The 26,770-nt window shown below is 37.9% G+C and overlaps 2 protein-coding genes across 2 annotated transcripts; one reads left to right on the forward strand and one right to left on the reverse strand.

The window, feature by feature from the left end:
* The first annotated feature begins 1,212 nt into the window (after positions 1–1,212).
* Positions 1,213–17,927, forward strand: c9 (complement component 9). The gene is made up of 11 exons (XM_056458000.1): positions 1,213–1,319; positions 1,432–1,540; positions 1,678–1,831; positions 1,937–2,087; positions 5,039–5,177; positions 5,860–6,318; positions 14,661–14,901; positions 15,125–15,259; positions 17,122–17,297; positions 17,378–17,606; positions 17,699–17,927. The coding sequence occupies exons 1-11, from the start codon at positions 1,243–1,245 to the stop codon at positions 17,848–17,850; spliced, it is 2,022 nt and encodes a 673-aa protein (XP_056313975.1). The 5' UTR covers positions 1,213–1,242; the 3' UTR covers positions 17,851–17,927.
* Positions 17,928–22,958: 5,031 nt separating this feature from the next.
* gas1b (growth arrest-specific 1b) lies at positions 22,959–26,252 on the reverse strand. The gene has a single exon (XM_056458001.1). It carries the CDS (start codon positions 25,802–25,804, stop codon positions 25,013–25,015), a length of 792 nt encoding a protein of 263 aa, XP_056313976.1. The 5' UTR covers positions 25,805–26,252; the 3' UTR covers positions 22,959–25,012.
* Between the last annotated feature and the right edge of the window lie 518 nt (positions 26,253–26,770).

Here is a 26,770-nt window from a genome sequence, read left to right on the forward strand (position 1 = left end):
TTTACCTAAAAGCCAATACAAATCCTGTAAATAAAGCAAAAACACTTTTTTATGTCTGATACTTTCAATTTCAAGAGTTCAGACTGAAATAATACTAGGATACTGAGGATTTTGAGTTAATATTAAGATTTATAAACATCCACCAAGTAAACAGTTAAATCTCAAACCCCTAAAAACTTTTGGACTAGTCAATAAAAAAGAAAGATGTGTCAATAGTATTTGTTTGAGATTTCAACATGCATCTGAAATCAATGCTCTCATAGCCAGAAAAGGCTGCTTTGTGCACTGACCTACTTGCTTGTTTTTTTATTTATTTTGAAATTTGTTTTATTATTTAAGCATTTTATTATTTAAGATGTTTTATTGTTTTCTTCTGGTTCATGACAAAATAATACAAACACATTAAAAATTATCACTGGTAGGCCTACTAAATGTAAAGCCAGGGTGTATACAGTGGTTCCTATGGACAAAAGGACAATATTATAAAGAAAACCTGGTGAGTAATTTTAAATTGTGTTACAAAAGTCTTCCCACACTGGGATTCATACAGGTACCACTGCTTTGTCCTTATTTGTAATTTGTATTTTGTAATTTGTTAAGTAAAGTTCATACAAAGCTGTTTTAGTATATTGACACGTTCTTATAACTGTGGAATTTTGGGAGTTTTCCAGTGTTTTAAGATGACTCTAGCCATCACTCAAATCCCCACTATGATCACTGTGAACTCCCCTTTTGTAATATTTGCCATCTGTTCCCAATCTCCCAATTATTTAAGCATTTTTAACATTTGAAATGCTCTACACCAAAAAAGAACAAACTTAATGTTATATAAGGAACTGAGAATTGAGAATATTTGATTGAAAAGTTCTTTAAAACTACTAGATAGAATATTCTTACTTTGAAAATGTGTATACATATTGTACTTAATAATACAGAAAATGGTAAAATCTGTGAAAAAAAAAAAAAAAAAGATCAATTAAAAAAGAAAAGAAATGATACAATAAACAAAGAATTGCTGTTAAAACGAGGCAAAAAAACAGCTCTAAATTTTTTTTATACAACAGTTTAGCATTAGACAGTTATGGTAAACGGTGTGTGATCATGTGATATTTGGGAAAGCACAAAGATGTACACAAACCTCTTGTCAACTCCAAAAGGTTCATGTTAATTATTAACAGTGAACCAATGCTTAAATACAAGTGTACACATTTCTACATCCAGTGAACTGTCCAGAGCTTCACCATGAAGGCTTTAGCTGCTTTATGTGTGACACTATGTCTTTTTTATCTGGCTAATGGAAAGAGCATAACAGACCCTGTGTATGTATGCGCAAATTTGACAACAAAACAATGGAGTGTATACCTTTCTGCTTACTTTTAATTTGAGAATTGCAAAGGTAATAAATCTGATCATTATGTATCTTTCTCAAAGGCAAGGATCCAGACGGGAGGTGCGGCAAATTAACGATCCACCACCAGTTGACTGCAAAATGAGTGCCTGGTCTCAGTGGTCACCCTGCGACCCCTGCACTAACACCACGGTACTGGAGTTCGTCTTCTCCTCTGTCACTCTCTACCTCTATTCAGTGTATAATGTCATCTGAAATCATTCTGCATTCCATAATAATTCACCAAACTGAAGAAATATGAGGCATTCCTCTTTGTCTGTGTAACTCAGTATCGCTCTAGGGGTATTGAGGTTTTTGGGCAGTTTAAGGGCACTGTCTGCACAAATCCAATTGGAGACCGGAGACTTTGTGTACCCAAAACCAAATGCCAGATGGATGATCCTCCTGTCTGCAAAAGCTCTCAGTGGCAGTGCACCATTACAAGTCAGTATTTTCTTTTTTGACTGTAGTAAGATGGCCGACAGTTGTTTAGCTGTGGGGTGAATTGCTACACAATGTTAAGTATTAAGATTCTCACTCTTCCCTCAGGAATGTGCATAAGCAAAAATCTCAGATGTAACGGGGATAATGACTGTGGCCCAACCGATGAGTCCGATGAAGAAGACTGTGATGTCATAAGGTCACCTTGCGGCAAGACAGCTGTGTTTGAGTCTGACATAGCCCTCAGAGCTGGATACGGGTTGGAGCATTTTTTTAAATCTCTTTCAAGAGTTCACACTTAGCTGATGATTGAATATAAAGCTTGTTTGGCATGCTGTCCCGGGAGAGAGCCCTGAGCTCACAAGATCCTCAAGCCCGGGGCTCCCTCCCGTTTGCAAGGCGAGAGGGGATTTTGAGCTCAGGTAGATCTCGAGAACTCCCCTGCTGTAGTAGCTGATGAACAGATAGTGATTGCTCTTATAAGATAACTACTTACTAGGTGCATGTCTATGGTGCCGATTTGGATTAGTCAATTTACTTAAGTTGCATGTTTTTAGTCGGTGGGAGGAAACCAGCGAACCTGGGGGAAACGCACGTGAGCACAGGGAGAACGTGTAAACTTCACACAGAAACATCGCTGGCTTGGTTAGGACTAGAACCAGTGTCGTTCTTGCTGTGAGGCAACAGTGCTAACCACTGGGCCACATTGCCACCCGTCTAGGAAAGGAGGAGGAGTAGGGGTGGAAGGGGGATTCTTCAAAATGAAGATGGCTGTTATATGGAACTCAGGGTATATATAGAGGCTTAGGAATCGTCTGATTGGTGAGTAATAAATTGAATAATGCAGGACTAACTGCAAGCAATCATAAGCATGGGATCCTCTCGAAATTAGTTTATAAATAAACTTCACTTATGATTATAACTCATGATATTTAAGGGATAGATTACCCTAAATGAAAATGTACTCACTATTTACTAAGGATACGTTCACTCAGCAAGGCTTAGTGCTCAAATCTGATTTTTTTTTTTTTCAAATCTGAGCTGTTCACACTGTTGTTATAATATATGAATGTGGCCAATATCAGCTTTCCAGTGTGAACAGATCATGGTCCTAAACTGACCCACATGCGCAAAAGTACAACTACGCACAGCACATAAATGTCCAATTATGCACACAGTGTGTGTACTGTATTAATAAAGCACGTTGTCAGATTTATGCTTAATATGATTATTTTCATAGACAACTGCTGTGTTTTTTATCACATGTAAATGTTTGTTTTGCTAGGACTAATGTGTATTTCAGTGTTTCAAATCTAAAATAAGTGTTTTGTTATCAAAAACACTGATAATTTGTAATTTGATCTGACCACTGGTGTGTAGTGAACTCAAAGGTTAATGAGCAGGCAGTTGTCATTCAAAAAACATTCAAAATAAACAACCTTAATTTTTGGTAAAGTATTTGACCTGTGTTCTGTTCTGCTATGCCGCTGAGGAGTAGAGGTTGTTTGCAGCACTATCCAGTACAGAATAATGATGCGTGTCAATCAAAAATGATGTAAAAGTCACATGAAATCCTACATAACCATTTACACTGTGGTCAAATTGCAAAATATCAGATTTGTATCATATTTAATACCACATATAAAAGTGGCACAAATCAGAATTAAAAAGATCAGATTAAATGTGGTTTGGGCTGTTCTCACAGTCATGACAAAAACAGATCCGAGTCACATGTGGGCAAAAAAATCTGATTCGGGCCACATTTGCCTGCAGTGTGAACGTAGCCTAAGGCTCAAGTGTTTCTTTATGAACACACAACACATTTCATTTGAACACAAATGAAGATATTTTGAAGAAAGCTGGAAATGGTAAACATTTTTGATAGTAGGAAAAGAAAAATTGTCAATGGTCAATGGGAAAAGAAGTCAATGGTTTCCAGCTTTCAACCTGTAAGTCAGTAAGTTATGCAATTTTGTAATAAGAAAAAATATATATTTTTATGCAGCAGGGTTGCATAATAAATGTGGCCATGAAGACATTTATAATGTTAAAAAAGATTATATAGTTAACCTACAAATTTCAGTTTTATCACCCTTATGGGGTTTCAAACCTTGATGAGTTTCTTTTTTTTGTTGAACACAAAAGATAATATTAAATAATTAATAACTGTTAGCCATTGACGTCCATAATACAAAAATAAATACAAATACAAAGGGTATCATTTAATGACATTCTTAAAAAATATATTTTGTTTTCAATGAAAGAAAGAAAAAACTCAACAAGTGAACAGTGGAGGGTGAGTAAATGAAAACAGAATGTTAATGTTTGAATGAAATGTGGCTGTCATTGCTATGGAACAAAAAAATAATTATTTTAAAGCAGAAATAATGTGACAGCGACAGGGTGGCTCAGTGGTTAGCACTGTCGCTTCACAGCAAGAGGGTCGCTGGTTCAAGTTCTGGTTGGCATTTCTGTGTTTCTGTGTTGTGTTTGTCATGCGCTATAGGTAAATCGAATAAACTAAATTGGCCGTAATGTGTGTGTGAATGAGAGTGTATGGATGTTTCCCAGTACTGGGTTGCAGCTGAAAGGGCATCTGCTGTGTAAAACATATGCTGGATAAGTTGGTGGTTCATTCCACTGTGGCAACCTCTGATAAACAACAGGACTAAGCCGAAGGAAAATGAATCAATGAATGAATGAAATCATTCATTCATTTTCTTTTCTGATTAGTCCCTTTATTCATCAGGCGTCACCACAGTGGAATCAACTGCCAACTTCTCCAACATATGTTTTATGCAGTGGATGCGCTTCCAGCTGCAACCCAACACTGGGAAACACCCATACACACACACACACTACGGCCAATTTAGCTTATTCAATTCACCTATGCCACATGTCTTTGGACTGTGGGGGAAACCGGAGCACCCGAAGAAAACCTACGCGAACATGAGGAGAACATACAAACTCCACACAGAAATCCCAACTGACCCAGCCGGGGCTGGAACTAGTGATCTTCTTGCTGTGCGGCGATCGTGCTACCCACTGCTCCACTGTGACACCGAATTAATAGAATAATGTGACAAAAATGTAAACAAATAGAAAATAAATAAATAACTGACAAAACAACACAAAGACTGCATGTATCACTACATTCTTGCATATACAAAGTCTGTGGTTATCATTGTAAACACAATTATGTCTTTACAGAATAAATATTCTGGGATCCGGACCTCGAAATAACCCCTTTGATAACAAAGTCTATAATGGCCAATGCAACCGGATCCGAGATCCAAATTCATTGGAGTATAACCGACTACCCTGGAATGTTGGAGTTCTTCACTATGAGGTAGGGCTTTCAGTTTACTGTTTGCATGATTTCAACTTCAGTTTTACAAAAAAGGATTTTTTGCAAGCAAACCAGTAAACATCTAATAAAAATGACCCTTTGACTGCCCATTCTACCAAATGGTTAACCATGTTTTGACTGTTTTAAATAATAATGACTGTTAAAGTAATTTAAAGAATGGCTGTTTTAAACAATGGTTCACAGTACACAGAATTGTCGGTTTACAGAAAATCAAACAAACATAATCCTGTTGCACTACTACACTTGAATTTGGTTTCATTGTAAAAAAAAAACAAGAGAACATGTTAAATGAGAATCTGAAATATTTTATGGCATACTTCAATAAATAAAGATGATTTAGTATTGAAAATTTTTATTTTGATTGTTTTTAAATAAACATTTACTTACTTACACTTCATATTTTCAATAGTGTATGTATTAATTCCAGTACTTTACCATAAACCATTTGGTAGAGGCTGATATTTTATAAATTATGGGATGTGTTTTAAAAAAATGCTTTGAGTGTGTTAACTAGCGACATTAGGAGTTAAGAAATCCAATCTAAACATTTTTTTTCTTGGTGGGGCAGTTAAAGGGATAAGATGACAAATATGACAAAATGACATAAAAGTTAAATTCTGACAAATATATTTAGTCTTAACTCATGTCTCTTTACCTTCAGACAAAGGTGGAAGAGAGCAGCTCTAAGGAGATGTATGAGGATATTCACTCTTTAATAAAAGAGATAACTAGGGAGACCTCATCAACATTTGAAATAGGCTTAAATTTCAAATTTACACCTACTGAGACTTCCAAAAACGATGAGGGTGGTAATGCTGGCAGTGCTGGCGAGGGTGGCAATGTTGAAAGTGCTGGTGAGGGTGGAGAGGTTGCCAGTCCCAATGAAGGTGATGCAGCTGCTGGTCCCGCTGAGGGTGGTGGAGGTGAAGGCCCCGCTGAGGGTGGTGGAGCTGGTGGAGCAGGTGGAGCTGGTGGAGCTGGTGTTGGCGGTGATCCAGGAGTTTCTGGTGGGATCCCAGATGCAGCTCCTGGATTTGGTATAAGTGGATCAGCAGGGGCTAATTATAAGCAAACAACAACAAATATCATCAAACAACTATCAGAACTCACGACAACCAAGGTGAATGAGAATGAGTTTATTTGTTTATTGCTTGTTCTGTTCTGAATAACTATTTCTTACTTGTTAGCTTTTTATTCATTGAAATTCAAATCTCATAAGGCCAGAAAAAAATCTGCAAACATTTTTCTGCAGGCGGATTTATGTGGAATAATGTTAGGAGTATCATAACTAAAAACTTAATATATCAAATGAAAAATAATAATATATTTATAACTTTTATTTAATGATTACAATGCAAATCCAATAAGATCCATTTATTTGGTAAACAAATCAAGTCTCTAATATAATAGATCTACTAAAAGACAGAAAGTATTACTTTACAAACTGTTTTGTAAATAAATCACTCTAAGAAAAACTCTAAACTCTAAGAAATAAAGGTATGCGGGCTGTCACTCGGGTGGCACCTTTTCAAAAGGTACAAATTTGTATCTAAAAGGTCCATATTATTACCTTAAGAGTACATATTAGTACCTAAAAAGTACAAAAGTGTTCGCGTATCTTTATTTCTGAGAGTGTCAGGGTTGGCAAGGAGGACCCAAACGCAGAATAGACAGGAGAACACAAGGTTTATTTACAGGAGGTAAACAAGGCAACGCTGAAGGACAGTCCACACAATAGTGAAGGGTGATGGCAGGAGAAAAGGCTGGTGAGGGGAGAGACTCAGGACTTCAGGATGATACAGAGGGGAGTGTCTTATGGGGGGCGAAACAGGCTGGTCGGGAAAGGGGAAATTCCAAACTTCAGGCCAGGCAGTCAAGTAGCTAGCCGACCCTCCGGTATGGGACAGGGGTGGCAAACAGATGAAACATCAAATCAAGGGGATCCACAACCAGCGAAGACTTAGGAGTCAAGTGACAAGCAACACAACAGGACTAGACAGCTGGGGAGACAAGAAAATTAAAGTGCAGGCAAAAACAAACAAACAAAAATAAGAAATATTTAGGAGGGGGGGAAATATAACTCGAAAAATAAAATGAAACAAAATGAACTAAACAAAACTACTAAAAATTAAAACAAAAGGGCGAAAGGATAGCTATAGCTTAAATAAAACAAAGCAAAACACAACAACCGGAACTAAAAATAAAGAACAAAAAAAAGGACTAGGTCCAGACTGGGCTGAGGATTACAAAAATGGCAAAATGAAAACTCGTAATTAGTCTTGAACTACAAACAATAATAAATGAAAATAACAGCAACCTTGCTGAAAGAAAAATAAATAAACTGAATCCAGAAGGATAAATGAATTCGATATAAAGATCAAAAGACTAGTACTAGACTAAGGCTAGAAAAAGAAACAAAGCTAGACTATATAAAAACCTCTATCAGGCACTAAACAAGATTTAGCGACAAGCACACAAAGATAGTATGACGAACCGGCAAGGACAAGTGGAAAATGAACTCATTATGAAGAGTAAAGAGCACGAGGAACAGGTGAACATAATTAGACAAACAAGGACTAAACAAGGGGGCGAGGCATAGGAAAACAAGGAGGCGGGACAAGGGGAGCACATGGCCAACACAACAAGAGACAACCATGTGCTTATACACAAAACAAACAAAGAGACATTAAACACAGACAGGAGTGACAGGACTGTAAGGGCTGGATCCTGACAGTACCCTCCCCCGAACGGACGCCTCCAGGCGTCCAATCTAGGCAGAGGGAAGGGAAGTAACAACTGGGAAAGGGGGTGGAAAGCTAAACTTGAAGGATCGAAGAGGGCTGGAAACCCAGGGGGTAATAACTGGGAGGGAGAGTGAGGAGCAAGACCTGGGTAGACTGGAAAAACTGGAGGTGGGGCTGGACGGGGTGGTAATAGTCCTGGGAAGTTGTTTTGGGACAACCAGGGAGGTGCAGATCTTTGGAAAGCACTAGAGCTCGTTAACACAGAGGGGGGGATGGGGGGGATAGGAAAAGTCGAGGCTCCTTTAGATACGTTCAGTCTCTTAACATGGGAAACCTTGGGACGGGGCCCAGTGTCTGGGTTAGACTTGGGTTTGCCCTTCAGAGCAGCAGGCACAGGCTTCAGGGCTGAATCAGAGCCCACTGGGACTGGTAAAGCTGGCTGAGGTGCCAAATCTGTAAAGCCCTCCGATGCTGAGGGAACTGGAACAGGGGCTAAATCTGAGGTGTACTTTGAGGCTGTCAGGACAGGCTCAGGGTCTTGATCTAATATACCCTCCAGGGCTGCAGATACTGGATTAGAGGTCAATTCTGTAGGGGCTACTGGAGTTGCAGGGACAGTTACATGGGCTGAATCCGAGACATCATTTGAAGTCACATGTAAAGTCTGAGTGGCTGAATTTGAGAAACCTTCCAGTGCTGCTGGAACTGGAAAAGGGTCTGGGTCAGTGACGCCCTCCAGGGCTGCAGGAACCCGCACAGGGGCTAAACCATTTACACCCTTCAGGGCTGCATAAACTGGGCTGGGGGCCACATCTGAAGGATCTATGGACCTGGTTAAGGACCAGGGTGGAGCCTGAGGGACAATACAGAGAGGATCCACAGGAACAGGCAGGACAGGGGTCTTGAGTGGGACAAGAATAGAAGAGTGCAGGTGAACTTGAGGCCTGAGGGGAACCGGCAGGGCTGGGGGCGGCCCGAGGGGAGCCGGCAGAGCTGGGGGTGGCTGGACAGGAGGCCTGTGGTGGGCCGGCTGGACAGGAGACCCGTGGGGAGCCGGCAGGGCTGGAGGTGGCCCGTGGGGAGCCGGCAGGGCTGGAGGTGGCCCGTGGGGAGCCGGCAGGGCAAGACGTCTGGGTGGTGCCGGCAGGGCAAGACGTCTGGGTGGTGCCGGCAGGGCAAGACGTCTGGGTGGTGCCGATAAGGCAAGGACCCAGACTGGGGCCGGCACTGAGCTGTGCTCTGGGGCTGGAGCCGACACTGGCGGGCGCTCTGGGGCTGGAGCCGACACTGGCGGGCGCTCTGGGGCTGGAGCCGACACTGGCGGGCGCTCTGGGGCTGGAGCCGACACTGGCGGGCGCTCTGGGGCTGGAGCCGACACTGGCGGGCGCTCTGGGGCTGGAGCCGACACTGGCGGGCGCTCTGGGGCTGGAGCCGACACTGGCGGGCGCTCTGGGGCTGGAGCCGACACAGGCGGGCGCTCTGGGGCTGGAGCCGACACAGGCGGGCGCTCTGGGGCTGGAGCCGACACAGTCTTCAAACGAAGGGCTCTGGCCTCCCTGGCACGGGCTCTCCTACCCGTACGCCTCCCAGGACGGGAGGTTAACGGGTCTTTCACATCTTGCGTGACTTGGGCTGGCACAAACAAAGGGATATCAACACTGGACATGACTGACTGCAATGTAACTGGGTCAGACTTAACCGACATGGAATCAGAGGTTGACTGGGACACTTCTCTGGAAGTTAAATTGAGTTCAAGGGATTTAGTTTCCCCTGAGGTGATTATGGTGGATTCAGTCGACTCAAGAATAGAAACCAGCGCAGAGGACACACTGGGGCAAGCAGCAAGTTGGGTCACCTGCTTCTTCCTGATTCTCCGTTTCACAGTGGGAGCCGGAAGATGATGGTGGTCTTGATTCAAGGAGAGAGGGATGGTGGGGAGATCACTGCTAACATCGTCAGGAGGATTGAGGATCTGCCAGTCCTTACGATAATGAACATAATTAGAGAAGTCCCAGAAATTCAAAACTTGTAATTGCTCCATTTCCCACTCTGGCAAAGGGTCATCTAGGGAGTGGTTAAAGGCCTTCTTGAGAGCACAGTCATCATAGTCGAGGCCCCTGGCCATGGTCCAGAAAAATTGGGCAAATGCCCGAGGTTCCAGACCCTGCTGGCGAAGCTGAGCCAGTCCTCGCTTGAGGGCCAATCTCCCCTCCTTAGTGGTGGGACGGACAATAGTGATGCTCATTCTGCTGGGTTCTTGTCAGGCCGGTTCGTACTGTCAGGGTTGGCAAGGAGGACCCAAACGCAGAATAGACAGGAGAACACAAGGTTTATTTACAGGAGGTAAACAAGGCAACGCTGAAGGACAGTCCACACAATAGTGAAGGGTGATGGCAGGAGAAAAGGCTGGTGAGGGGAGAGACTCAGGACTTCAGGATGATACAGAGGGGAGTGTCTTATGGGGGGCGAAACAGGCTGGTCGGGAAAGGGGAAATTCCAAACTTCAGGCCAGGCAGTCAAGTAGCTAGCCGACCCTCCGGTATGGGACAGGGGTGGCAAACAGATGAAACATCAAATCAAGGGGATCCACAACCAGCGAAGACTTAGGAGTCAAGTGACAAGCAACACAACAGGACTAGACAGCTGGGGAGACAAGAAAATTAAAAGTGCAGGCAAAAACAAACAAACAAAAATAAGAAATATTTAGGAGGGGGGGAAATATAACTCGAAAAATAAAAATGAAACAAAATGAACTAAACAAAACTACTAAAAATTAAAACAAAAGGGCGAAAGGATAGCTATAGCTTAAAATAAAACAAAGCAAAACACAACAACCGGAACTAAAAAATAAAGAACAAAAAAAAAGGACTAGGTCCAGACTGGGGCTGAGGATTACAAAAATGGCAAAATGAAAACTCGTAATTAGTCTTGAACTACAAACAATAATAAATGAAAATAACAGCAACCTTGCTGAAAGAAAAATAAATAAACTGAATCCAGAAGGATAAATGAATTCGATATAAAGATCAAAAAGACTAGTACTAGACTAAGGCTAGAAAAAAGAAACAAAGCTAGACTATATAAAAAAACCTCTATCAGGCACTAAACAAGATTTAGCGACAAGCACACAAAAGATAGTATGACGAACCGGCAAGGACAAGTGGAAAATGAACTCATTATGAAGAGTAAAGAGCACGAGGAACAGGTGAACATAATTAGACAAACAAGGACTAAACAAGGGGGCGAGGCATAGGAAAACAAGGAGGCGGGACAAGGGGAGCACATGGCCAACACAACAAAAGAGACAACCATGTGCTTATACACAAAACAAACAAAGAGACATTAAACACAGACAGGAGTGACAGGACTGTAAGGGCTGGATCCTGACAGAGAGTGTATGGACATTATAATATTAATATTATTTTATCACAATAATATTAGTAAAATTAATTTAAAAACTGAATAAATATAAATGTACACAAGTAAATAAATAGAATCAATGATGGGCTAAAAATCTAAAAAAATCACTAAGATTATGCATGGCTTAGCTTCTCCGCCTCTGGCTGACATTATTAGATACCGAGTACTTACAATGCGTGGGGCCTATTGGAATTGCTACATTTATTCTTCTTCTATGGAATGAATCACGATTTTTAAGGGGTCTAAACATGCTTGAAAACTCACTAAACTTTGCACATGTGCCAGAAGTGGCAAAAATGTAAGTTTTTATAGGTTTCGGAGGCGACCCGGTGGCACTGTCACCTCACAGCAAGAAGGTCATTGGTTAGAGCCTCGGCTGGGTCAGTTGGCATTTCTGTGTGGAGTTTGCATGTTCTCCCCGTGTTCACATGGGTTTCCTCCGGGAGCTCCTGTTTCCCCCACAAGTCCAAAGACATGTGGAAAAAGTGAATTGGGTAAGCTAAAATTATCCATAGTGTGTATGTGTGAATGAGTGTGTGTGGATGTTTCCCAGTGACGGGTAGCAGCTGGAAGGGCATCCACTGCATAAAAAATTTGCTGGATAAGTTGGCAGTTAAATCTGCTGTGGCAACCCCAGATTAATAAAGAGACTAAGCCGAAAAGAAAATGAATGAATGAATGAATTTCGGCAATTCGAGTGGCAAAATGACTCAACAGCGCCACCAATGCACTTTTTATGGAGTGGCCCCCCACACCTATGAAAATTGGCACAAATATCAAACATGCCAATACCTACAAGTGTTAGGGTAAGTGTAAGTGTAAGTGTCTTGGAGTGAAATCTCAAACCCAACAGGAAGTCGGATATTTTTAACTTCCTCTGCCGGAAAAAGTGCAGTTTTTGCTATTTCCAGGTGTTGTATTTTAACGAACTCCTCCTAGGGATATTATCAGATCAACACAGAAATTGGCTTTTGTCATCTAAAGGCCTTGGCGACGTTAAATTGTGAAGATCTAAAGTTTTCGTCGAAGTGTCCGTGGCGGTCTCTCAAACTTTGATGATTCGCCACGAAACAGGAAGTTGTTATAACTCAGGCGTGCATTGTCTGATCTGCCTCAAAATCCACACGTTTGACAACTGTCCTGACTTGAACTCGTTTACGTGCCAATATCAGTTACAGCGCCACCTGTTGGCAAATGGAAATGACATGTTTTACAGTGTAACAAACTCCTACATCATTCATTCATTCATTTTCTTTTCAGCTTAGTCCATTTATTAATCCAGGGTCGCCACAGCAGAATGAACCGCCAACTTATCCAGCCCATGTTTTACGCAGCGGATGCCCTCCAGCTGCAACCCATCTCTGTGAAACATCCATACACACTCATTCACTACGGACAATTTAGCCTACCCAATTCAAAGCGACCTTCTTGATGTGAGGCGACAGCACTACCTACTGCGCCACTGCGTCGCCCAAACTCCTAAAATTCTATCAAATTAAATTCAAGTTTTGTCAGTATAATGCAAGAGCGTGTCCATGACAAAGTTCAGTGTATCGCTATGGAGGAGGAAGTACTTTTAACTCAGCCAAACAATGTCCCATATGCCTGAAAATTCAGAAGTTGAGATTTCTCAATATTGAGTCACAGTCATAGCGCCACCTGCTGACAGAAGGAAGTTTGGCATAAATCTGTGAATTTCTCAGGTTTGTTTATTTATTTATTTATTTGTTTATTTATTTATTTATTTATTTATTTATATATATATATATATATATATATATATATATATATATATATATATATATATATATATATATATATATATATATATATATATATATATTTATATATATATATATATATATATATATATATATATATATATATATATATATATATATATATATATATATATATATATATATATACAGATAGACAGATAGACAGATGTATAGATGATAGATAGATAGATAGATAGATAGATAGATAGATAGATAGATAGATAGATAGATAGATAGATAGATAGATAGATAGATAGATAGATAGATAGATAGATAGATAGATAGATAGATAGATAGATAGATAGATAGATAGATAGATAACTAGGCAGGTTAGGGTAATTAGGCAAGTTATTGTATAACGATGGTTTGTTCTGTAGACTATCTAAAAAAATATACCTTAAAGGGGCTAATAATTTTGACCTTAAAATGCTTTATAAAAAGGTAAAAACTGCTTTTATTCTAGCCAAAATAAAACAAATAAGACTTTCTCCGGAAAAAAAATATTATCAGACATACTGTGAAAACTTCCTTGCTCTGTTAAACATAATTTAAGAAAAATTAAAAAAAGAAATAAAATTCAAAGGGGGCTAATAATTTTGACTTCAACTATATATATATATATATATATATATATATATATATATATATATATATATATATATATATATATATATATATATATATATATATATATATATATATTATTATTATTATTATTGTCCACTGTTCTCTGTCATCCTAAGGCCACCCAAGGCGGTGAGCTGGGTGCGAGGTACCTTTCATTGCTGCTTGCAGCTTTAATTACATTTAAATCTGTTGGAAACGAAACACAAATATAGGCGCAGCTAGATTGCATTAGCCTCACGTCAGTGGAATTTAATATTACAACCGATTAGAGAGTGTGTTTTATATAACTCATTTAAGTATAATTAAAAAAGTAACTGCTCATCAACAATGTGAATATTAAATACATTTTTTTGTGTTTTTTAACGTGTGTTTTTATCCGTTATTTGTGTATTTTTTAGACTTGGTTATAATTTGGGGCTGTATTTGTGTGTTTTTTAGATTCATAACATCTGGCAAAGGGACTAAAATAAAAATTAGCCTTTGGGCTAATTTGGTTATACATTTGCGTTCTTCAGTAATGCTGGTTAATTAATTAACCCTGTCCCATTGTTAATAAATAATGTTTGATTTAACTGATTTATCAAATATATATTAGCAGAAATACGTTTACATAAAAATATGTAGAAATAAATATATACTCCATTCTTTGCATCATGAGGAGCATACAATGTTAATTTAAATCAAGTTTTCATAAAAAAAGAACAAATGTAATCAGTTACTTCCCTGCAATGTCCATGTGCATAGAACAGACTGGAATTAAAAACTGGGGGAAAATTATTACAACATATTGAAGTATTTGGATCAAAATATAAGTAAAAAAGACAACATTCCTAACTTCAATCTGCCACATTTGTTTTGCTTTAATGACCAGCACATCTTCTCTATTTTAGAGAAAGACTTTCATGAGAGTAAAAGGCAGAGTGGAGCTGGCCACATACCGCATGAGACAGCGCGGGCTAGAAGTGTCTTCAACATTCCTGGATGATGTTGATGCTCTGCCACTACAGTATGAGAAGGGGCAGTATTTTAGTTTCTTGGAGGAATATGGAACACATTTTACTAAGAACGGAAAGTCTGGTGGAGAATATCAACTTGTTTACGTAATGAATGAGGATATACGGCAACAAAAACGTAAGTTATCAAATATTTCAATACTTTTTTTCAGTGAAAACTGGAAACTTTGCTGCAGCATCAGAACATTCGGTTATAATTCCAAAATAAGAACAAAATACTGAAATGTAAAAATACTGTACATGGTATCTAAATGACACTGTTAATGAAAGGTATACGTCTTCAGCCAGAAAGTGTTTTTAAAGTATAATGACTTCATTTGATGATTCACCTTTAACCACAGATGTCACTGAAGCCACGGTCAAAAAGTGTTTTGAGCTTGGACTTAAAGCAGACTTCCAATTTACCCCAGCAGCAGGAGGAGGAGGAGAGGTTAAACCATTAAATGACTGCAATGGCATAACAAACAAAAACATAGGTGAGTATGAGTCTTGCTTAATTAACTTAAAACGATATGCATCAGTAAATCTTCTGAAGATTAACTGATTGAAATTAGGATTTTATTCACATATAGAGTAAACACTGGATTAATGTGGTAACATTGTTTTACATAGAGATGATGGCTTGATTTCACAGACAGGGCTTAAGTCGTGAATAATACATCGTTTAATTGGGATATTTAACCCAGAGCAGCCCAGGAAAAAAAAAATCACATTTAGGTTCCTTGTGGTCCTCAAACATTTACCAATTACATAGGGAAATATTAATGTTTATAAAATAAACTAGATATAATTTTTTACATCACTTCTCAGCTATGCAGTGTTTTTGTGTATATTTTGTACTATTCTATCTATTTACACAAGCACGCAACTACGCCATAAGCTGGCTTGTGAAAAATTATATTTTAATTTAAAAAAAACACACAAAACTTCTAACCTAAATTTCATGTTAAAGGTTTCTGGATATTGGTTTACATTTTAGGAATAAAATACTGAAATCTGAGGTTAGAGAAAAAGATTTTAGATTTTTGTTAGAAAAATAATAAAAGCAATTTTCTCATATCCAGCAGGGGTCAATTCCTATTCATTTATTTTAAGGTTATATTTCTTGATGCTTCAGAAATTTGTTACTCACAAATTGATTATATATTAGATATACATTTTAACATTCTAAAATACATAAAAATTATATTTTTCTGTTTGTCCATGTTGATTTTGTGCTTTAGCATTAGGCCTTCATTTATTCATGAAATTTTGTAGATTTTTGCAAATTTCTATAGAAATGTTCTCTATTGCAGTCATACATGTGTGTGTTAGTGTGCGCGTGTGTGCATGCACACAAGAGAATTTTTGTTTACATTTTTATTTGTGCTCCAGACCCAGGCCTTTGCATAAATAAAAAAAGAAACATCCTAGATTTATAATAGGTTTAAAATTTCTTTTGGGCAAATAAATCTAAAACCATTAACCTTTTCCTATTTCTTTTCAATTTCAACCTAAACATGATTCATTTTTTTTACACTCCTTTAAAACAACCAAATCAAGTCCAGTTTTTGTGTGTATTAAGACAATTTGTTTTGTAGGAAGTTCATCAGAGAAGTTCACTTTTTGATTAGCCATCATCATTCCACATTTTCTTTAGTTTTGATTGGTATGAACTGACTGCAGTGATACTTTTGGTGAAGTAAAAGACATATTACCTATAACAAAAAACCATATTTTTACATAAACATAAACACAGAAAAAAATGTAAAAATCATTTTCTTTTGTTGCAGGACTGCAGTATAATGTATGCCTGAGGGTTAAGCCTTGTCTGTAATACTGAGGGAATGTCTCTTTAGAAGACTTGGATTAAACTGCACAATCAAAGGGATAGATTTTTTTATTATTATTATTATTATTATTATTATTATTACTTCATCATAAACATTTTAAAGCCTGACAATCAGAGAATTTTTATTTGGAAGTGAGCCAACTTTTATAAATGTATGGTTCACTTAGAAATGACATCTAAAAAATTCATTCAATCATTTTTCACTTTTCAGCTTAGTCCCTTTATTATTCTGGGGTTGCCACAGCTGAATGAACCGCAAACTTATCGAGCACATGTTTTACACTGTGAATGCTCTTCCAGCTGCAACCCATCACTGGGAAACATCTTCTTTGTTTTCTTATTTGTTATCTTAAAGGCTTGCGTTTTTCCTCAAGTTCTTATTTTGTGTTACATGAAGAACATATCAAAAGGAACCTATAGGTTTTTGAGATGCATGCTTTCTCATTATAAAAAGATTAATTAACAATATTACTAATAAAAACTGTTGTACATAACCTTGCTCACCAGATGACAAAAACAACAGGGGGGTTATAGATAAGGTCCTGATTGAAGTGAAAGGGGGAAGTGCAGCCTCAGCAGTAGCCATGAAGTCTCAGCTCACTAAAGATGGCATTCTAGACTACACCCAGTATGTGGAATGGGCAAAGACCATCACCATTCTGCCAGCACTCATTCAGAGTGAGGTGAGACTCTTCTCATATTCACTTTACATGACAGGACGTGTGGTGTAATTGAACACAATTTGTTTTCATTATTCTGGCAGCCTGAACCCATCTACAATGCCATCCCTTTGAGCTTTCCTGATGCTCAGCCGAGGCGGGACAATCTCAAAAGAGCTCTGGATGATTATGTGGCTGAGTACAGTGTGTGTAAGTGCCAGCCTTGCCAGAACGGTGGCACTGTGATCCAGATAGATGGACAGTGTAAATGCATGTGCTTACCAGGATCTGAAGGCGTCGCGTGTCAGATCATTGACATGGAAATGATGAAAGGTGTGTGTTTCATGAAACAGGCTGTGAAACTTTCATACACTTCATTTATGCTGATTTGAGCGGACCGTTTACTCTTGTTTTCTGTTTATTAGGCAAGTCTTTTGAGCAGCTAGGGAACTGGGGCTGTTGGTCTGCTTGGTCCCACTGCTCTGGAGGGCGCCGTACGCGCTCACGCTCCTGCAATAATCGAGGTCTATCAAATGGAATTTGCAAAGGAGACAAGACCAGTGAAGACTACTGTTAAGACACAAAAAACCACACAACATTAAAAAAAATATGTATAACATTACAAATAAACAAGTTGGTTTGTATTAACATTCATTTACTCTCATAAAGACTATTTTATGACATTGACAACACTGCCAGCTTGTGGTCAAACTTGGTAATGTAGCAAAGTTTACAATCTGTTTACCCATGTCTTTACAAAGTGCTTTTAAATATACCATAGTACAAAATTACAAAAGCAAACCAAATTATTATAACAAATATACACTGTATATTATTTATATTATTATACATATATGCCAAAATTATAATAAAACATTACTTACCTATTTAGGCTAAATTAGCCATTTTTCATTCTCTCCCCCATTGCAAACTGCAAGAGCAAAATCAACATTCAAAGGTAAAACTAGTTATTATGCCATCTGTCAATAAGGACAAAGAATTTGCTCATATAAAAGCACACAAAAGGAATAAATGTACGAGGAACAGCTGTGAAGTTTAGGTAGATGGCTCACTTTTCACTCGTCTTGGGCCTCTAGAGGTCAGGTTAATAGAGTAGCACTCTTAACTCCCTATTGAGCCTCTGAGAAGCTCCTTTCAGCTTCAATACCCTTCAAGAGTCAGCTTGTGGTGGGAATGGCTTTGGACTGAGACCCCATCCCAAAACAACACTCCAAATTATTTCACATCTTCTGAATCTACTGAACTGGAGCAGTTTGATGGTAAAACTCCATCACTCACATTTTTCTGTATGATAAACAAGTTTTTTTTTAAAAGAAAAGGAAAACATCTCAAAGCATCGAGCTGAAAGGTGCACCTTGTGCTCCACCCCCAAAGTAGAAGAAAAAAAAATGTCTTAGTGCAGTCCGATTGGAACTTCCCTGAGGTCAAGGCATCCATTGAAGTTTCTAAGAGCCGTCACGCCACATTACCTTTCCCATCTGTCTCAGCACCGTGAAAATTAAGTTATGCCCCATGTCAGCACAGTTTTGTCTCTCTTCTCGCACCCTGTTCACTGCTCTCCTCTTTTTCCATCCACTGGATAGAAGAAAAAAATGAACATAGAAGTGCAATCAAGTCAATGCAGTCCAGCCACTATTGCAGCCCGAAATATGCTCATGGTGTGGAGGGGTCTTCTCTGTTTGTCCATGTAGGGTCATTCAGAAAAGGCCCTTCACAGTCAGCCCTTCCCCCAAATTCCTTCTTTTAAAGAACCCCCTTTAAAACCAACCCCCATCTTTCCATCCACTGGCCTGACAACCAAAATTCAAATGGTTTTTATGTTTGGTTTATGCCCCAATCAACAGCTGAAATAGAATCTGGGAAAACATTCCACAATAAGAGACCGGTCCCTGTCTTGCTGCTTACGTAACCCTATGATGTCTGATGTAGATAATGCCAGTTCAGATAAGAGGATGGTTAGGAATTTTTATCACATGCTGAATCTTGCATCAAATACAACTCTAGCTGCACACCATGCTGGCACAAGAACTGAAATAGAACCATGTTTTCAACTATGCTGTTTTTCACTTCTCATGCACTCAGATCAGCGGATATAACTGGATTAACAGCAGTGTTGTCAGTTTTAAAGGGGCCTGTTCTTAGCAAAAAACTGGATGTGACAGGTTTAACACAGCATGCCTGATCTGAGAAATGGCTCCCTTTTTACAAAGTTCCAATGGGGCCCTTTACCTGATGAGGATGAATAGTCAGTTCACCTCACGTTGTTACTTTTAATTTACAGTAAACAATTGGAAAGTTCAGTTAAGAGTCAGTACGGATTCTTATACTTTGACATACATAATTTAAGAAACCACTTCTTTGGATGCACGGTGTTAACTAAATATAAAGTTGAAGTCATAATTATTAGCCCCCCCTTTGAATTTTTTTTATTTTTTAAATATTTCCCAAATGATGTTTAACAGAGCAAGGAAATTTTCAGAGTATGTCTGACAATATTTTTTCTTCTGGAGAATGTTTTATTTGTTTTTTTGGCTAGAATAAAAGCAGTTTTTAATTAAAATAAAAACATTTTAAGGTCAAAATTATTAGCCCCTTAAAGCTATTTATTTTTTTATTGCCTACAGAACAAACCATCATTATGCAATAACTAGCCTAATTACCCTAACCTGGGGTGTGTTTCCCAAACAACGACGTAACTCGCGGCTGAACTATCATAGTATGATGTATCGTTTGGCCAAAGAACAATGTAGTGACGAGTGTTTCCCAAAACCCGTAGTTTCTCTATCGCAGATAGATCGTTTGAACCACGTTAGTTATAACGTAAAACACCCATAATGATGCTCTAAATGGGGCGAGTAACAACTTATTTAAAGAAGACCCCCATAATTCCATTGTGCAAATTATTTTGTTTAACATGCACACACATTTAAAAAAAAATCCAATATTAGTCTTGGTAAAAACATGCACTCGCTTTCCATATTAATTGAAATACATGTAAATGGCACACATAGGGCCTATGTTTCCTTTACAAATATTATTGAGATTATTCTATGGTCTATTCTAAATTAACATAAAATCACTTACAAAAGCTAAAATGTATTCTAATATCATATATAAATCATATAAATAAATAATGAGGCTATTTGTATATGTATTATTTATTAGGAAATGTAAAAAAATAATACTTTAATAAAAATATTAATAATATTAATGATGATGACAACTATTATTATTATTAAGTAGGATATTGTTTATTTTTTGAAACGTCTACTTTTACAATTTGACATATGCAAACCACTGCAGAAAGTTCTAACCAACAGGCCCATGTCATATACAGTACAGATACTTAATAAATAACCTACCATACATTTAAACAATTAACTTATGTATGTCTTTTGTTTTCACAAGCTTTGGAGACGTAACATAAATTCCGCTTTTTAAATAATAGGTCACCTATAGGTTTCGTCATGACTGTGTTCAAAATGACATCAATGTTTTCAAAGTGCACTGCGAAGGGAGCGCATGTGTAAACATGAAGATCGCTAAAACTAAACTGTAAAAATTATTCTGACTTCAACTGTAAATGTTTGAGTAAAATGTTTATATTAGTTTTATTCTATAAAGCATTTCTTCCAGCAATTCTTCCAATTTTCTAATTGCCATTCAGAGATTTTTTTCAGAAAATGACAATTATACAAAAATAATAATCACATTTTGTTTTGTTGTGATGAAATATCTGGTATATTTCATCAAAAATTGCTTATGACATGACATCTTTTTTGTCCAATTGTCATTTGATGCTCTAAATAGCAACATTTTAATTTCAAATTAATTGTAAATCAGAAAAAACTGACATACTCCCTTTTAATTTTTATATTAAACAGAATATTTTTCTATATGAGACTTTTCTTTAAACCAATAAAGGTAGAAAAGTGTTAGAGAATATACTTTATTTTTGTGTGAAAAAGTAGCCTCCTTCACTGAACAAGATTAACATAATTCACATTGTGCCACATCTCCCTTCTGCTCTCTCCAGAAAGTTCTCTTCGCTCTTTCTAGAGGTGTCACTAGAAGACAGAATGAAGTGCCTGCTCATTGTGCGCCACCTCTATTGTGTGTTTAGTATTAGCATGACAGAAGTGCCACTCGACTTCTCCTTTATTCATTAACACTGAGGAGCCTTGTCCCGCGTCTCCCTCAAAATGAACCGAGCACCGCGTCTGCCATCTTGGATACAGCTCTCCTGACAAACGCATGAAAATTCACTATTTTCCCTAGTGGTTCACTTCTGAATCTGGCTGTTTTAAGGTATTGGGGGAAGGGCAACTTCTATTATATTTTATGGGATAATACCTTTCTGCTCTTTTGTATTTGGAATGCTAACTAGGTATCAGGCTGGCATTATTATATTAAACTTCAGAGAACAAAGAGGCATATGGAATCCAAGAGGAGATTTGTACTAGCCAAGAGCTACTCACGCTGAGAAGCAAACTCAATGACAAGCCCACTTAAACACACACACAGTAGCTGAGCGAGTGTGTTTGTGATGGCTACTTGAGGCTTCATTCACGCGAGCTCTGCTTTTTTCCTTGTCAGCTTGAGTGAAGACTAAATAAACACTCGGGCTTTGAACAAATAAGCCAGTCAAGGCCTTGCTTGGCTCATGCTCAGCCCTGATCCCATTTAAAGACAACCTCATTTGTTTTCTTAAATACGGAGAGTCTCGGGAAACTTAGACTAACTCCCTCTGTAAACATTTATGTTTACAAGGTCAAGTACAGGAAGAGACGGAGCCAAAATGTTTGACTAGCACATGCTCGTGATAATGACGTATTCATATTTCTAAACTTCGGTGGATGTCAGGTGGAAACTGAATTTTATTTTTATTTTTTATTGAAGACCATACATTGTATAGTCTCTTTTTATAATGTTCAGCATAAATGCTATTTATATATACAGTTGGGTCAGAATTATTAGCCCCCCTTTGCCCCCTTTCTTTTTTCTATTTTAAATGTTTCCTAGATGATGTTTAACAGAGCAATGAAATTTAGACAGTATGTCTGATAATATTTTTTCTTCTAGAGAAAGTCTTTTGTTTTATTTTGGCTAAAATAAAAGCAGTTTAATTTTTAAAAAAACATTTTAAGGACAAAATTATTAGCCCCTTTAAGCTATATTTTATTTTGATAGTCTACAGAACAAACCATCGATGTACAATAACTTGCCTAATTACCCTACCCTGCCTACTGCCTAGTTAAAGTAATTAACCTAGTTAAGCCTTTAAATGTTACTTTAAGCTGTATAGAAGTGTCTTGAAAAATATCTAATAAATATCACTGTCATCATGACAAAGATAAAATAAATCAGTTATTAGAAATGAGTTATTAAAACTATTATGCTTATAAATGTGTTGAAAAAAATCTCTCCGTTTAACAAAAAGTGGGGGGGGGGGGAATAAACAGGGGGGCTAATAATTATGACTTCCACTGTATATATTATACATTTACACGTTTAGCATATATACTAAACAGTATGTTAACATTTCATAAATCTGCTTTCAAGTGTAGGGTAAAATTTTATTTATTTGAGAAAAAAGGTCTGCAAGATAAATATATGAAGAGTTTAGATGTAAAAAAAAAAAAAAAAAAACCTCAAAGTCCCGTCTGAAATTTTTAATAATAAAATAAAAAAATTTCTCAACCTCCTTTGTTCATGCTGAGATTTTCACTTTAAATACCAGGAAAAGGACTTATTCTTTGCCACAAAAGTGATATTACTGAACATACACACAGGAGCCTGATAAAAAAAGCTCATTTTAGAGGAAAAATTTAGATGGCATTTAGAGGTTTTGGCATCTAAACTCTTCATGTGTACAATTATTTCAGCTATTTTATTAAAAATGTATGGCCACTTTTTGTGTATGAAATAACCATGCAAAAAAGTAATTTGATCTTTGAAATAATTTGAAGGCAATCTTTATAAGCATGATGAGGTTTACACTGCATTATCAACATTATTTACACAATTATGATACAGAATCACTATACACATTTACAATATGTTGTTACCTACAATTTACATTAAACAATCTTTTATACAAAAATAAACTTCCAGTATTTTCATCTCTTTGATTAACGGTTTCAAACATATAGTTCAAAATAACTTAATATATCGTAGAGCATATTTTCTTTACATCAAAGACAACTCGAGTATTTTCATTCGGTGTACCTCAAATAGGTTTTGAAAAGACCTTTAGCTATGTGATTCTGGCTTGACCACTTGTTCTTATTTTACAGTTGCCCATCTCTCTAGTGTACCTGTACATTAATCAAAAGCAAATGTAAAGAAAAGTTACCGTACAACAGTAAAAACTCAAGACAAGACTTTCTGCTCAATGAAAAATATCACTTAATGAATGGCTGCAAATTGGGTCAAATACTTAATCAGACTATTCGATCACTTCCAGGGTGCTTCTTTTCTGTCACTTTACTTGTTTTTCACACAGTGTAAAACTCAACCGTCTACTTTATCAAATGAAATGTGTAGTTAACTCAATTTACTGAAAATTAATTCTACTCATTTGAAAAGAGTTTTGAACTCAGTGTTAAAGATAATGAGTTAATTAAATACCTCATTACTTCAACTTAAATGGAGAAAGTTCACAGTACTCATACAGATTCGTTTCTTTTTTACTCAAATGGTTTGTAGCAATCGGTTTCCTCAAGTGGTTTGAGTTGCATTAACTTATTAGGTTTTACAGTACTCGGTTTGAGTTCTCTTCATTTATTGGGTTTTACCGTCCTCAAATTGCTTCATTTACTCAAATGGATTAAAGTTCACAGTACCCATTAGGATTAGTTTTTGAACTTAAATGGTTTGTTGCAAATGTTTTCCTCAAATGGTTTGAGTTACCTTAAACCTACAATGAAGTGATAAGTAGGCTAAAAAGCTACTTGTATCCAATACAGATCATGGAAAGTACACGTGTACTTTAGCTGTAACCAAATTACCATTTATTTCCATCCAGGATAAATACGCAGATACCTATGCAAAAAAAAAAAGAATGATTCGCCTACTATTCCAGCATATGACCCGTGTAACCCAGTACTGACCACAACCCAGTACTGGGAAACACCCATACACTCTCGCATTCACACACAAACCCATACACTAAGGCCAAATTAGTTACCCCAATTTACCTATAGCGCATGTCTTTGGACTGTGAGGGAAACTGGAGCACCCGGAGGAAACCCAGTAAACATGGGAAGAACTTTTTTCACTCAGTTACTGCAATTTTGAGTTAACATCTCAGAATTCTTACTTTTCACAATATCAATTTTCTTGACAATTTTTGACTAAATTAATCTAAACATTTTCCCTTCTGAACTGCATATATATTTCTCACAATTGTAAGTTTGTGTTCTCATAATTCTGGGTTTATTTCTCACAAGACTAACTTCTGTAGGCTAAAGTGACAAATGTAAATTAAGAGTCCTAAATGAAAATAATACAAATCAAATAAATAGCACAACTGGGAGTTTACAACTGTAAAAACTCGCTTTTTTTCTGAGAAGAAACGTCAGAGCATTGAAAAGTTGCATTGAGTCAAGTATGAGATATTAAAAAAACACTTCATTTTAACTTAAAATTTAGGCGATTATTTGTGATGGGAACAACTTTCAGGGGCCAGCTATCCACTGAATTATGAAAACAGTATCTTAATACAACACAAGAAAAAAGGTCAAAATGGTGGACAACACAATCAATCTCGTTTGTGTTCGTAACTCCCGGGCATCGCTCGCTTCGTCCTCATAATCCATCTCGTAGTCTTCCTCCAAATCATCCTCGGTATCTGAAAAGCCACTCCCGCCATAACCGTCGCCAAAGCATAAGTTTTTCATGCTGAATTTGACATACTCGCATGTGGTCCTTTCATTACCGTCGCACACGCAGGTGTCAAGGAGCTGTGCTTTGGGGTTGGAGCGCATGTTGGCGATTAGCGTCCGGCAGTCGTCCGAGCAGCGGTTTCCTCCGAAGAGTTTCCTGCAGTGGTACAGATAGTCCAGCATGGCAGTCTTGCACTCGGGGTCCTTCTCGCACTGTTTACGGGCTTCGGTGCAGCCCATGTGGCTGGTTCTGGGCATGCATGGCTCGATGGCTCGCTTGGTCATCATACACACAGTGTCCGAGGCGCATTCGCAGTCTTCCAGTGCAGGGCCGTTCACTGTTAGGTTGAGCTGAATGATGGAAGAAATGCAGTGGCTGGGACATACCTTCTTGTTGCCCTTTATCACCGGATCGCACGCGTGAACATACTGAGTATACGCGTAATGACAATCAGGCTCTCCTTGGCACTTCATGATAGCCTGCCAGCATATCAAACGCTGGCTGTGTGTCGGAGACGCGGTGGATAAAGCATTAAAGAACACAATGCCGATGTACAAAAACAATATCCACAGGCAGGGAGTGACTGAGTTGCCAGAGTTTGCCATTCCTTCATGTGCCCGCATGCAACAGCTTAAAAGTTAACTTTCTGGATCAAAGGTTTCCATTTGGTGGTCCGTAATCCACGTTTCTCGACAGAAAATGTCACAAACAGCTCCCCTTGTTCCATACCCCCTCCTGGTCGCGAGTTTTTAACCAGTTTACACTAGTAAAGGTGCTCATATTTGATTCTTCCTTCTCCACGCACAGAAATCCCTCAGTGGACAAAACTCCAACTGCTTGAAATAAATCACATATACTCACTGCCGCGAGGGAAAAACGTGCAGGGTATCTTGTTGCGCATTGAGACAGTTTGCAGTAATCCAGTAATAAACAAAGAGTTTAGCCTATAATTGACATCAACACATCTCAAAAGCGATTTCGCACTGCGCGTCTAACTCAAATCACAGAAGTGGGAAAAGTTGAACTCACTCCGACTAGCCAACTCTTGCTGCGTCTATGCAGTCGCACAGACCCCCGAGATCTGCACGCAGCACACTATTGGTCCCATTAGTTGTTGTGATTTCTGACGTCATCTGGAGGGTGGCGGTCAGAGTTCGATAAAGGTCGAGAATGCGGCCCCGTCTACTCCGAGACAGAATTTTTGGCTATCAAAGTTATGTTCAGAAGTGACTGTTAGACTTTTGTTTTAACTTGTTGCCAATTATTCATATTACAGACCTCAGCCTGTCAAAATGACTAGACAACTTTTTATAAGCTAGAAAAATATTTCTGTTTAAGCGCAATCTGTTTATTTATGATTTAATCAAATTAGCTTTTTAAAATTTTGGTTGATTACAACAATGAATTTTAGTCTACTTTGCAATCTCAGATAATAATAATTGGATTTGCCTCTCTATTTTTTGGAAAATTATTAGGTTGCATTTGTTTTAAATACCCATTCTTTAAGAAATTAAAACCCATAATTCACTAATGGTTGAATTCCAAAACAAATTGTACTGACTTCACTAACAAGTCTTTGTGTTTCATAC

Source organism: Danio aesculapii, chromosome 5 (assembly GCF_903798145.1).
Source record: "Danio aesculapii chromosome 5, fDanAes4.1, whole genome shotgun sequence".
In the NCBI taxonomy this organism is placed as follows: Eukaryota; Metazoa; Chordata; class Actinopteri; order Cypriniformes; family Danionidae; genus Danio; species Danio aesculapii.

What these genes read in the sequence shown, in the direction of transcription:
- gas1b (XM_056458001.1), bottom strand. Translation starts at nt 25,804, where the DNA reads ATGCGGGCACATGAAGGAATGGCAAACTCTGGCAACTCAGTCACTCCC.
- c9 (XM_056458000.1), top strand. Translation starts at nt 1,243, where the DNA reads ATGAAGGCTTTAGCTGCTTTATGTGTGACACTATGTCTTTTTTATCTG. An exon ending in GTGGCAGTGCACCATTACAA is followed by an intron (nt 1,832 to 1,936) that starts GTCAGTATTTTC and finishes CTCTTCCCTCAG; the next exon opens with GAATGTGCATAAGCAAAAAT. An exon ending in GGATATACGGCAACAAAAAC is followed by an intron (nt 14,902 to 15,124) that starts GTAAGTTATCAA and finishes CTTTAACCACAG; the next exon opens with ATGTCACTGAAGCCACGGTC.